General features: G+C 37.1%; 1 protein-coding gene across 2 annotated transcripts; it reads right to left on the bottom strand.

Annotated features, from left to right (window-relative positions):
* Positions 1-2291: 2291 nt before the first annotated feature.
* On the bottom strand, positions 2292-11732 carry LOC113108671 (COP9 signalosome complex subunit 8). Of its 2 annotated transcripts, XM_026271941.1 has the most exons (7): positions 11575-11732; positions 11168-11238; positions 11012-11060; positions 10799-10931; positions 4529-4636; positions 4032-4094; positions 2292-3284 (listed from the first exon to the last, which is right to left on the bottom strand). In XM_026271941.1, the coding sequence occupies exons 1-7, from the start codon at positions 11644-11646 to the stop codon at positions 3205-3207; spliced, it is 576 nt and encodes a 191-aa protein (XP_026127726.1). In that variant the 5' UTR covers positions 11647-11732; the 3' UTR covers positions 2292-3204. The 2 variants fall into 2 exon arrangements, with proteins under 2 accessions (XP_026127726.1, XP_026127727.1); XM_026271942.1 differs by lacking the exons at positions 2292-3284; positions 4032-4094; positions 4529-4636 and adding an exon at positions 6192-7586.
* Between the last annotated feature and the right edge of the window lie 1299 nt (positions 11733-13031).

Genomic DNA, 13031 nt, shown 5'->3' with positions numbered 1-13031 from the left:
ACAAACATACAATGTAGATTAATAAATTAAAAATGAGATACAATCTTGGATGACAGCTAAACCCCTGCACAAAGAAAAATAATGGCAATGATTATTTGTAGAAAGAAGATAAATCTTTTTCCTTTTTTTATTTTTATCTAAGATCATAATACTGGAACTAAAATGCACAACTACTTGGAGCCAAATGAAAAGCAGCTGCAGCTTGTTTAACTGTTCTTAAAAGGATTGTTTTTTAATCCTTGTGAGTTCATTTTACCACGGAGAAGAACCTAAAACATTTGCTATAAGGATGGCAGTGTGTTTTGTATTTGGAGGCCACCTTCATGTGTGCGCTGGTGTTCATGTTGGTCTGACCGCTTCCGTAGTTTACATACAGAGACATAATGACAAAGCAATGCTATCCACCTCTGACTTTTTATGGACTAACAGGGCATGTGAAATACACAAAAAATCTGCAGAAATTTCGGAATTCCATATGGGTCAAATTAAATGAGTCACTCTTTTAACTCTATGAGGTTGCACCATTCTTTAATCAGGAGCATCTACTCCGCTCCTCAACCATCTATAACCATTAATTATAACATTTTACACCATAAATTAATCAGAACAAACAGCTTCTTCTGAATATTTTGCTATTTTTAGTGTTTTAAAACTGTTTAAATGCTTCATAGGTTGAAAAAAGAAGAAGAAGAAAAAAAAAAACTATGACTCATCCACCCACATGGAAACACTCACCACCACAAGCAGCAGGATTTTTGTTTATTTAAATGTAAAAATCTATTACTCTGTGTTTTGACAAATATCCCTTCTTCCTCAATGGTTCATAACGCACTCTATCCACAAACAGAATGACAGTACTGGAGAGAAGTTAAGGTTTGTGGGATGGCAACACTTACAACTCACGTGCTGAATCAAAATGTTAAACAGATTCAGAAAATTTGACACAAGGAGATGAAGTCATTTCACTATTTTAAGATGTAACACACTTTTTCTTTAGCAAAAGCAGAAAAAAAATTCTCTACAAATTCAATCCCAGACCTTCAGACTTCATCATGTTGTTGAGAGACAAAAATATGACAATCTCTACAAAGAGGAAACCATAAGAAAAGTTATGTAAAGGCAAGTGGAGGATCCGAAATCTGCTCATCTTTACTGCACGTCACCTCTGTGGCATGTAGCATGATGGGATACAGACATTACCCTTAACCCTTGCAAACACTGAGCTCATTAGGAATGGCCAATGGCACTTTACAAACATCTGTCGAAGAAGAGGTAAGACCTGGCCTTGTAAACCTACCTCAGGGTGCCTGTTTTATTTGAAAGCAAAGACAAACACTACCATAACAATGCTGATTTATCATTTGTCAAGGAGAATTCAAAAAGCAAGCTAAAAGAACACCAACTTTAAAGGTTCAGGAGTGGATATCAGTTTCATTTGTCCTCACAAATGGCTGAACAGTTTCTCTCTCTCTCACACACACACACACACACACACACACACGTACCCCAGCTGCTCCGGTACAGCCGGTGTCTGTTACCCTGACCGGTCCTGAGCCAAAGACTTAAGTTCAGCTGGTCTGCATTTATTACTGTTTTATGTGATGTAAGGTCAGGTCAGTGATGATCTCAGATCATGAAACATGTCCTTTGAAGGTCTTTTTGCACTTGATCATACAGCTTAAAATATATGATATAATATATAGAAATATAAAATCAAAGGAAATCAGGCTGGTCCAAGTAATAATTAAAACGAAGTCTGCAGGTTTAACACATTTACCTCTCAGTAGAGCAAAGTCCTTCCAGTCTTTGTCACACTGTGATAGAGCACATGGGAAAAGAATGCACAACCAAATGAGGCATCTGTCAACATTCCAACATTTGTTTTTGTTTTTTAGAGAACAGACTAAACTGAAGTTTGCAGGATTATGTTGGCAGTCTAAAGAATTAGAAACAGAGTCTCCTTTAAAATATTCAGAAATTAAATATGCTAAGAATAAACATAACGGTTCAGTCATTGACGTAAAAGTTGAGGGGTTTCATGCCAGATAAGGGGCAAACAGTAAACTTGTCAAGTGCCAGACAGCCAACTCTTTTCCAATAACCTTAGGCAAGATGCTAGACCCGGGCACTTAGAAACTTAAACACAAGTCCATAATAATAATATTAGTCAAAAACTGGATAGGACCAGGTTGGTGCAACCTCAAACTGCAAAAAGATGGGCAAATGCAATATGGAAGATAAAATCCGAAGACACATATGGTAAAATGGATCAGGTTAACATTCTCACAGTATCATATGCATCGCACTTTTATTCTCAAGCTGAAAGGATGTGACAGTGGCCAACAGCTGGTTTGGCTCCTCTGCTTTTTCAAATCCACTCTGCGTGAGAAACCAGCGGCAGAGCAAAACATCTGAATAGCAGACAGACAGAGATGCACAGTCAACAAAACACTTGTCAGACAGTGGAAAACATCTTAAACACAACTCTGCGCCTCCCAAAATAAGCTGCTTTGAGCTGTCGGCTGTCTGCACTGGTAAACAATACCTTTGCTAGGAATGACAAGTTTTTTTTTGTTCCCCAGCTATCATAAACTGAACAATTCCCTCATAACTGACTTTCATAAATTATTATATAACGAGAAAAAAAAAATGTTTAGTGGTTAAAAAGTTAACATTTTATTCACTGCAAAAACATAAGAGAATATTGTTTATATAGTGCATAACTGAATGCATTAAATACTGCAAGAAGTAATTTTGTCTAATGTGCCCAAATTTATATGATAAAAACTTTATTACATGTCTAGACAAATGTCTACTCATTCTGAAGAGTGATTTTGTACACAATTTGTAAAAGGAAGTCCTAACCATCATCTTTGTTATTATGAAATTACATAAGGATGTGATTTTGACCAGTAATATGAAAACAGCACAAAAAGCCTGAACAATATGTGCATATAGTGAAGCATTTATGCTGAAAAACAATCATTTACAATATTGACAGCAATGTCATACTCCACAGTAGATGTAAAAGAATTAGGAACTTTCCTACATCACTGTGGCTGACAAGTTCAAGAAGTAAAACAGACAAAAGAAAGATGGTGGCTCCATCACTGAAGCAGGACAGATAAATGTGTGTGAAGGGTCCTGGATTCCACAGGTTTCTTCGGTAAAACAGAGGTGGTGAAGAAGAGGGTGGAGTGCTTATCAGTTCTCAAGAAAAGCCACGTAGTCTGTGAGTCTGGCCAGCTGTTGTTCGTTGGGAACCAGAGAGACCGGGGGCGGATCTGGTGAGAGGGGAAGGAAGGCAGAAGAAAACATGAGAGAGGAGGGGATTCCTTCAAGCCCCATACGATCTGCTCTATAACACATAGACATATGAATGTAAACAATGTCGAGCACAGAACAAGAATATATGTGCAACAGGATCGGTTACAGATGTAACAGCTTATGCAAGAAAGAAAAATGTCATGGCAACGGTGTTGAATTAATAAACATCAGCTGCTCTCAGTGAAAGCTGCAGGTCATCGGTACTGGGAATAATTTCTCAATCATCAGTTATTTAAATGCATTACAGACATCTGCACTGTCTCACGAGGCCCATGCAGAAACCCAGATGCTGCTTGTTCGTGTTCCTTTGGACTAAATGTCTCTCGTAAAAACAGTTCTCAATGGTTACAGGCGAACACATAAAAAGCTGTGCACTAAAACACACCGCATGAAAGAATGATGAACATAAGGTGACCAAAAACAAATGAAATTCTCGTTGTTTACAAAATGAAGGAATCTTTCAGAAACTGTGAGAGCCAATCAGCGACAAACATGAGAGCAGGATGAAAGTGGAGTCTGAGTGAAGTCACCAACTCACATGCTTGTTATGAAAAAAAAAACCTTGCAGAACCGTTAACTGGTTGGAACAAGCGCTTTGTAAAGAGGAGAGGCCCTGAATGAAACCTTATGGAGGTATGAGTCATAGAGTGGGGGGAAGAAACATCTGTTCTTATTGGTAATAAGAAGTGAAACAGTGCCCCCACCTGGTTTCTGTGGCATGATCATCCTGGTGTTTGGATCCGCCTGCCACCCATGGCTAACTACACCTTAAAAGAAAGAGAAACAGACATTTATATCACAAAGACAACAGAAGGTTGTTCACATTTATCTCTAAACCAATACAAGTTGCACTGCTTTTGCAGAAGATCAAGAAATCATCACAGCCAAATTAAATTACTTTTATTCTAATGATGACCAATTATATGTAAGAGTATTTCAAAAGAACTGCAGACTTGTTTAAATGTTTTTGTTGTTTTTAAATATGAAATACTGATTGGAACAGACAGAATAAGCAAAAAAAAAAAAAAAAAAAAGACGGGTTGGTATAATAATAATTTTTACTGGAAAGGAAAGTTAGGGGAAAAGAATCCATATATAAACATACACAATATTAATTATTTAATTAATAACAATAATTTAATCCCTAAATATAATATAATATTTAATATTTTTGCAGCACTCAGTGTCTTGGATTATGTACCTTTGACCGCCTCTTCTACAGAGTACCCCACAAAAGCAGCGAAGTCCTCTGCACTGATAGAGGTGTAAGCTTGCGCTACTAGCCCATATGCCCTCCTACGGGTGGACTCTGTAAGTGACATGAAGCACAAGAGGAAAAACACAAATATTTTTAAAAAGGTGGTAATCTCCCAACACACCTGCATACTCTTTCCTTTCACTCTATATTCTGCATCTTTGCACACACCCAGGCACGGACAAGGAAAGAAGGTACTGGTGTCAGTTAAAGTACTATAACAACACTTTGGAAAGTGCACTAAACCATTTTTTATGTTTCATAACAGTACAACAGTGGTCTAAAATTTTATACAGACAGCAGTTCACACCCATTTAGTTGAACCCCCCCCCCACACCAAAAAACAACAAGTCTCTATAATGAGTGTGTTGTAGGTCTGTGTTTTAATTGTTATTTTCTTCTTTCTTCACTCCCACAACTTTACGCAACCATTTACGTACTTTTCAAATCTGAGGTGTGAACGACCAGTGCTAAAACAGGGGTTTAATGACACTTTGATTGAAAATATTGAAAAGTTTTCTTTTTTTATTCTATTCTATATATTCTTTAAAAAATATTTTTCAAATATACCGAGTTTGCCACAAAATCAATAATAAGATATGTTTCTTGAGCACCAAATCAGAATATTACACGATTTTTGAAGAATCAGGTGACGTTCAAGACTGGAGTAATGGCTGCTAAAAAAATTAAGCTTTGCCATAAACTATATTTCAAAATATAATAAAATAGAAACCCATAATTTAAAATGGTAATAATATTTCTGCTAAATTTTTAATTCAAATAAATGCATTCTTGGTGTCTGTCATTGTATCTGTCACTTTTTATTACTACAGTGGACTTTAAGTACTTCAAGAAACTTAAAGGAATTATAAGTATGACATTATCCATTAACCCAGGTATACAAATATATTGCTTTGGATCCAGACAATTACTTATAAACTCCATTAAATCAAACACAGGGGTATGCTTTGAAGACTAAGTAAATAGCAACACTCATAGCAACAGTGTCTACTAACAGCTACTTGTATGCAACACAAGGACAGTAAGCAGAGCCAACAAGCCCGCCATTTAGAAATTACACATAGACAAGAGCATGTTATACAAGGATGCCCTCTACAGAAAGAAATTCAGATTGACTCCATGTGTGAAATATGTCGGGTCTTACCACCTCACAAGCAACAAATTACATTTGGAGGATTTAATAGGATTTTTGCTTGTTGCTTTTTTTTATGCTTGTCAATCCATGCTAGACAACCTGATTTCCAGTTCCTGATTTCTCACTTGCCTTGACCTGAAATCATGAATAGCTAGAGCTGCTTGCAGTGCTGGGGGAGGTGAAGGCAGTGTCCATCTGTCCTATTCTGGAATTCTACCCCCAAGGTCCCCCAGCTATATCTCATCCTCTTACCTTTTAAAAATAGCATGTGCCTTTAACCAGAGAAGAAAGTTGAGGGCAAGGAGTGCACAGAGTTTACTTGTAAACAGCAACCTTTGGAGTATTTTCCATTTCCAAGATATTCTGTTTAAACTGCTTCTTAAATTTGACATTTGATTTGTACTGAAAATATGTTTAAATAAAATAATTGTAAAGTAAATAAACTCATCTCAATAAATTTGAACATTTTATTTAATATCAAAGCATTAAGTCCACATTTGAGTAAACAGAACTGTATAACCACATACTGTTACAACAATGCTAAGTAAAACATGTAAAAGAAGATAACTTTAAAAGTGACAACAGCAACTACATTATAAAAAGTATAAAAGTGGCACCTAGTTATTCTGAAATATTCTTATTGTCATCAAAGTGGAAATGCTGACACTGCGTAGCAGTGATATACAAACATTAAACCTGTGTCTTTCTCATTGCTATTGTCCTTGCTTGATCTGCTTGTCCTTCATCACATCCTATTTGCCCTCTATGAAACTATTCCCATTTACTCTTCTTCCTGATCTTCAGCATCTTCAAATTCTTCATCATCATCTCCTCCAAAGTCCATCTTGGACAACAAAGTCTCCACTTGTTCTGTATCCAGAGTGAAATGGTCCATTCTTTCAAAGCCTGGCTCAGGCCTTTCTTCAGCCAATGAGCTCTTCGTCACATCCTTTGTCTGTGCAATCAGGTTCTTGGAGGCCAGCAGGAAATCTGCAGCACTGCTTTGCTCCAGTGCTTGCAGGGCAGTGTCCGTCAACTCTGTGGCTGCCTGAAGACGATCCCCATAACGCTTGGCCAGACTCCTGAGGGCATCTATCTTCTCATCTTGCTCCTTGGTTATACGTTCCAAGAGGGCATTCTTACGCTCTTCCAAGGCTGCATACAGGGAATCGAAGCATTCACCAAGCCTTTGCTTGGCACCTTGAGCATTGTCCTGAACAGTTGTGCAGGCCTCCTCCATCTGGTTAAGCAATGCTTGAAGGCGACCATTAACTGCTACAAGAGCATCAATGGCATTACTCAGCTCCCCTTTTTGAGCCTGATAGACACTAGCAAGTGGTGACACTTCACAGTCTTTATGTTGGCCGAAGACTTTACACATGGAGCAAGTGGGAACTTGGTGAGTCACACAGTAGATGTTGATCTTCTCGTCCTCATGCTCTTGGCACATTGGTTCTTTAGAGCTTTTAGGTTTTATCGGCGTTTCTGTGGTGCTGCCACCACTTCCACCTTCCTGCTGCTGTTTGTATATGTCAATTATGTTCTCAACCAGAAGATTTCTCTGAAGTCCATGCACGCCATGACGATCAAGAACCACTTCAAAACGGCAAGTAGGGCACCGGAAGACACCACCAGAGAAACGATATGGGTTTCGAGAGTCATAAAGATCACTAGCACATCCACGGCACAGGTTATGCTGACAGGGCAGTATCACCACCGGTTTGGTGAACATGTCCAAACAAATCGGGCAGCTTAGTTGTTTCTCAAGGCTCTCCATGGAGCCAGGAGACCCCAACAATGAGGAAGCTCGCTGAATGTCCATGTTAAGGGTCGATTTGAAGCCTTTTGCTGTATAACTTCAATGGCTGTCTTCCCCCAAAAAGTAAAAAAATAAGCTGTGGCACGGCAGTAAATGATTCCCTGCAGTTGTTAGATCTGTTCTGGGGCAAAGTGGCCCTGGCCTTTATACTAACCTCGGCCAGTGGATGACATGCCATTCCTCCAACCAATCAGAGCACACATTCCTATCCACTTGTTTTCAAGATTCATTTTTGGAGAAGCAAAAGCCCCCACCCCTCTAAAGCCATGTGTTGTGTCATGATGATACCATAACACCCTTACCCTTTTCTGTACAGTGAGATTTCAATGTTGAAATACTGGAGGGGTGACAACATGTTTCATGTCAAGAAAACAAACCCTCTGAATTTTTATTGCTAATTTCTGTCCTGCACAGAATAATTATGACCTTTTTTACAAGAAGAAAACCCTAAATTGTGCGATAAGCAGTCTATTTTGACTTGGCACCTTAAATAAGTGACCAGATACCAAAAATAACAAAAAATGAACCTACATTCACCTACACCATTCTTTCCCCCTTGAATTCAGAAGATATTATATTTTGAGGAACAACCCACACAAATCACTCGAAATGTTTGATTTTTCAAATGTAATTATTGTTCAAATAATCTTGAGTAATTTGCTTTTAAAACAAACAACTGTTGAGGTCTTAAAACCCAGTACATATGGAACCCATGGACACATGGAAAGGGTTATTTTTAACCTATCTTTGGACTGGGTGGATCAGATGCTGGCATGTGGGGATCAAATGAAGGCTGTGTTTTAGCACATTCCCTGAAGATACTTTATTAAATACGTCAAGAGATTGCAAAATAATTGTTGTCATCTTACTTTTTTTTTAACATGAAAATCACAGAGTACTAATAAAGTCGAATGTAATTGTCCCAGAAAACAGTCTTCATTCAAAGGATTCACACTTGCCTGTGAATATGCCAAGTTAATGACTGAGCTAAGTTTAGTCCTGAACCACTTGAAATGGAATCCAGGAACAAGATATGGGCCACTTCCCAGGATAAATTTTATCTTTTTCTTACACATCCATTCACATTCAATAGTTATTAAACACATTTTGATCCCTGTAAAAGAGAACCCTAATCAATCACACAGAGCCACACACAACATGTAATATACAAAGTGTATAAAAAAGAAAGAAAAAAAGAAAATCAAAATCTGACTAATTAAGTAATTGAAACTGCAGTCTGTAACTTTTTTGGGTTAAAAAATTATCCAAAATTAGTATTAGCACAAGTACATAACAAGCCAGTGTTCGAAACTATCGCCTTACTTTAGCCTGATTCACAACGGTTAATTTATAAAAATTTCCAATTTGAGTGGTTCGGGTACGTTTTTGTGGGAAATTCAAGCACGGCACTGCTTCATTACGTCACGTCTGTAAACATAAAGTTGTTGTACCATATACTAGGCCTTTTGAAGGATCGTGCAGGTCCCTACATGGATCAGTAAAAATATTCCACCAATACATGGGTCACTATGAACATTCACGTCATAGATTAAATCACCATTGGTAGCATGGTTTTTTGTAATGCTTTTTTCCTCAGTTGGTCAGAACAAAGTGTGGGAGACTTGTTACTTTTTCAGATGACAATATGTGGTAAAAATTCTTATTTGGGTCATAATTTCCAAGACATAGGCTAGAATCTGTGATTAATAAGTACAGTGAATTTCCACACCGATTCGATGAAAGACGGCTACACATTCACCTCAAAACAGATTCACCCATGCTGGATCACAACCCACGCATGGAATATAATTCAAGGTTTTCAAAAATAGATGACAACAAAGAGGCTAAACTTAAGGACTGCAGCTTTAGCTTGAAGTAGAGGTTGATTAACGTTCTATCCTGTTAAATTGTCTGAATCTGTCTAGGAATTTGTTTGGTAATGCTAAGTGCATAATTAGATCTCTCCTTTACCCCATATACTAACATTTGTTGAAAACACAGCTGATTGTTTTATATCAACAGCCCCCTCATATATATATATATATATATATATATATATATATATATATATATATATATATATATATATATATATATATATATATATATATATATATATAAAATATTGAAGGGTAAAAGTCTTTTTTTTTCTTTATTAACCATTTTTTAAGCAATTTGAGAATTTACACCTAATTGTCCAGCAATTTTAATTTGATACCAAATGATGCTAATGTTATTTTCTGATTCTACTTAATAATAAATATATTAAATTCTCAGAAAATTATAATTTTCATTGAGGTTAACATACTACTACACAAAAGCGGTTTCTTGACTTTGACAGTGTATTTCACTTGGCAGTGAATGGAACAGTCACAAGCATCCCTGTTTTCATCCAAAATATCTTAAATTGTTTTCCGAAGATGACTGAAGCTATTACAGGTTTGGAACGACATGGGGGTAAGTGATTAATGATGACAACATTTTGTCATTAACTCCAGACGTGGAGTTGGTTAGGTGTGGTCAGGTGCACGACTGTGATTGTCACTATAGACCTAGGACAGAGCTCCTCATTTTGCAGTTAAAAAAATCTCTTAATTTTCAAAGAACCGTATTATTATTATAGTTTTATGTATTATTGATGTTTTTTCGTTGTTGTTTTATAAATGCTCTATGACAATTGTTTCATAAATGTTCAATCAAAATGCTAAACATCGCATCTTTTTTTTTTTTTTTTAGTCGACTGTTCGTTGCGCAGGACAGGACTTTGGTCGACTAAGCATTTCTTTGGTTGACTACAGCCCTATTGAAAATAGCAAAGTACTTCCAGTACTTGACATGAAACTTGTTTGTCACCCCTCCAGTATTTCAACATTGAAATCTCACTGTACAGGAAAGGGTAAGGGTGTTATTTTATGATCATGACACAACACATGGCTTTAAAGGGGTGGGGGCTTTTGCCTCAGGTTCTGTTAAAAACAAAAAAGCTTGAAACAAGCAGCTTTGTCATACATAAATGCTGAAAATTAAAGCTTTTATTCCACTACTTTGCAAAGCATGGCAACCCTACCATCTTTTTATTGCCAGATCATTTCGAGGAGGATGTGTCATTAAAAAAAAAAAAAAAAAGAACTACAGAGCATAGGAAAATGTCAAGGTCATTCTATCCTACTTCATTATAAATTCAAATTTAGGAATAAATAATAAAATACAGCATAAACCCCAAACCACATGATCTCAGTACCTCTTAAAGCTTCCATCACAGGGAGAATGTTTTCAGACCACTGGCAAGCATCAATAGCTGTGTAGATCCCTGGAAAGTCTCGCTGCCAGATACGCTGTCCTACAGCCCATATAGCAGCCAGTTCTGGGTTTGCCTGTAATTAAAATCTGTATCAGAGAAATTAAATTGATTTTGTTTTATGTTAGACTAACTAGATCCAAATTTAAAACTCACTGTTTTGATTGCCTGTGGTATCCGTTTCCAAAGGTATCTGGCATTATTCCTGCATAAAGCAAATTAATGTTATGAGAAAATCAACTGACAACATAAATATTAATTAACATGAAATATATATATATATATATATATATATATATATACCATACTCACATGTCATTGTTCAGGAGATACAGGACTAGTAACTGGGAATACACCTGAGGCGTAGCAATGCCACCAGGAGCCTAAGATATAATGTAAATTATAAATATCAAATAGATTAATTTGGCAACTTGCATATACACTGCAAGACAAACACGTCCGTTATACAATAATAGATAACCACGTGCACAAGGACAATTATTGCTACACATAAAACATATACACGTACAAATAAGTTGTATTCCACAATAACAACAATACATTTCTATTTATTTTATCTTATATGTATGCCAGAGTTGTCTTTTCATGACTAACGTTAGTGTTGTTCATCTGACGACCAAATTACTGTAGCAGTTTACCAAATAACAGACATCTGCGGAATAAAAGCATTATTATATAAACTTTTTCGTCTGTTTTACCTCCAGCTCTTGGGTTTCAAACTGCAACAGCAGCTTTTCGTCAAATTCAGCCATCATGACAGACACAGGCATCTTTTACAGCAGCTTCGTATGCTAACAGCTAAGGAAAACAAAACCGCCGCTGCGCTGGCTCTGCGACTCCTCACTGACACCTGCTGGACTGGAGGGCAAACGACGCCACTACACACTCCCAGAATCCTGGGATCGTTGACCTATTACCTTTTTGGATGCTATAGCAGGAAAACAAAAATGTGGGGTGGTACTGGAGACTAGTTTGAATCCTATTTAGCACGGAGGTTAAAGAGTTTCTCTTTCAGAGACCCATTTGTGTATTCTGTTAAAGCAGTACAGGACAGATTATGGGTTTACAGCAGCTCTATGAACTGCTCTTCTCAGAACAGCATAATATTGTTGACTTGATTGACTGTTCCGATACTGCTGGCCAGCTGCTCACCAGGTTTATGTCTAGTGAGAAGAGCATGTCCACAGATCCTCTCTCGCTGTCTATCCACTTCTTATTGAACTGTATTTAGAAACACGTCTCCTAAATCAGATCCTTACTGTGGGATATATGCTTACACATGGAGACGTTTGGAAATTCAAAGGGGTCCTATAATGCTTTTTAACTTTTTCAACTTTAGTTATTCTGTATTGTTGCTGTTTGAGCATAAAAAAAAAGATCTGCAAAGTTACAAAGCTCAAAAAACTCTTCAAAATGAAATATTTTATTTAACAAAAATTACTTTTCAAATACTACAACGAAGGACTCTTTTGGACTTCAATGTATATTTGCCAGTATTTGTGATGTCACAAATACCAACAAATGGGACAAGCCCTGGTTGAGCTGCTCTAGAGAAGGCAGCGAGTGTTATCACTATGTCAGAGACATGCTAGCTTTCCCAAAGCAGATGAACTTAGAGTGACTAGAATCATCTGGGTTTAAATCGCGCTCAAATTGATTAGATTTTGACAATATTTACACTGAAGCTTGCAGACGACTATGGTAAGGGGCATGACATTTCCCGACAAGGCACAGAGTGCTGGCAATAACAACACAGACTGGCGCAGCTAACCTATCACAGCACATTTCGTATTTCAGAAGGTGGGCCTTCATTTGATACAAGAACTATTCCAGCCGTTCATGCCAGACTGGGGAGAGAGGTGTTGTAATAATGTAAAATATGTGAAAAAAATAATGTGTTTTTCGAGCAACCTAGTATGAGAGCCTGTTCTAGTACACCCACAAAACAAAATCAAGACTTTGTAAAAGAGCATAATAGGACCCCTGTAAGACTTTCTGAAATTGCACAAAATGAAAACAGTTTGTATTGTGAGTGTAAATTTACAATTAATTACACTGTTTTTTGTTGCTTCACTGTGGGTTTGCATGGTGTAAATGCTCACGCTAGTCTTATAAACATTTAGATCAACTTACAGTTGGACCTGTCTATATTTAG

The sequence above is a fragment of the Carassius auratus genome, chromosome 9, assembly GCF_003368295.1.
Source record: "Carassius auratus strain Wakin chromosome 9, ASM336829v1, whole genome shotgun sequence".
Lineage (NCBI taxonomy): Eukaryota > Metazoa > Chordata > Actinopteri > Cypriniformes > Cyprinidae > Carassius > Carassius auratus.
This window is presented reverse-complemented; position numbering and strand designations above follow the sequence as displayed.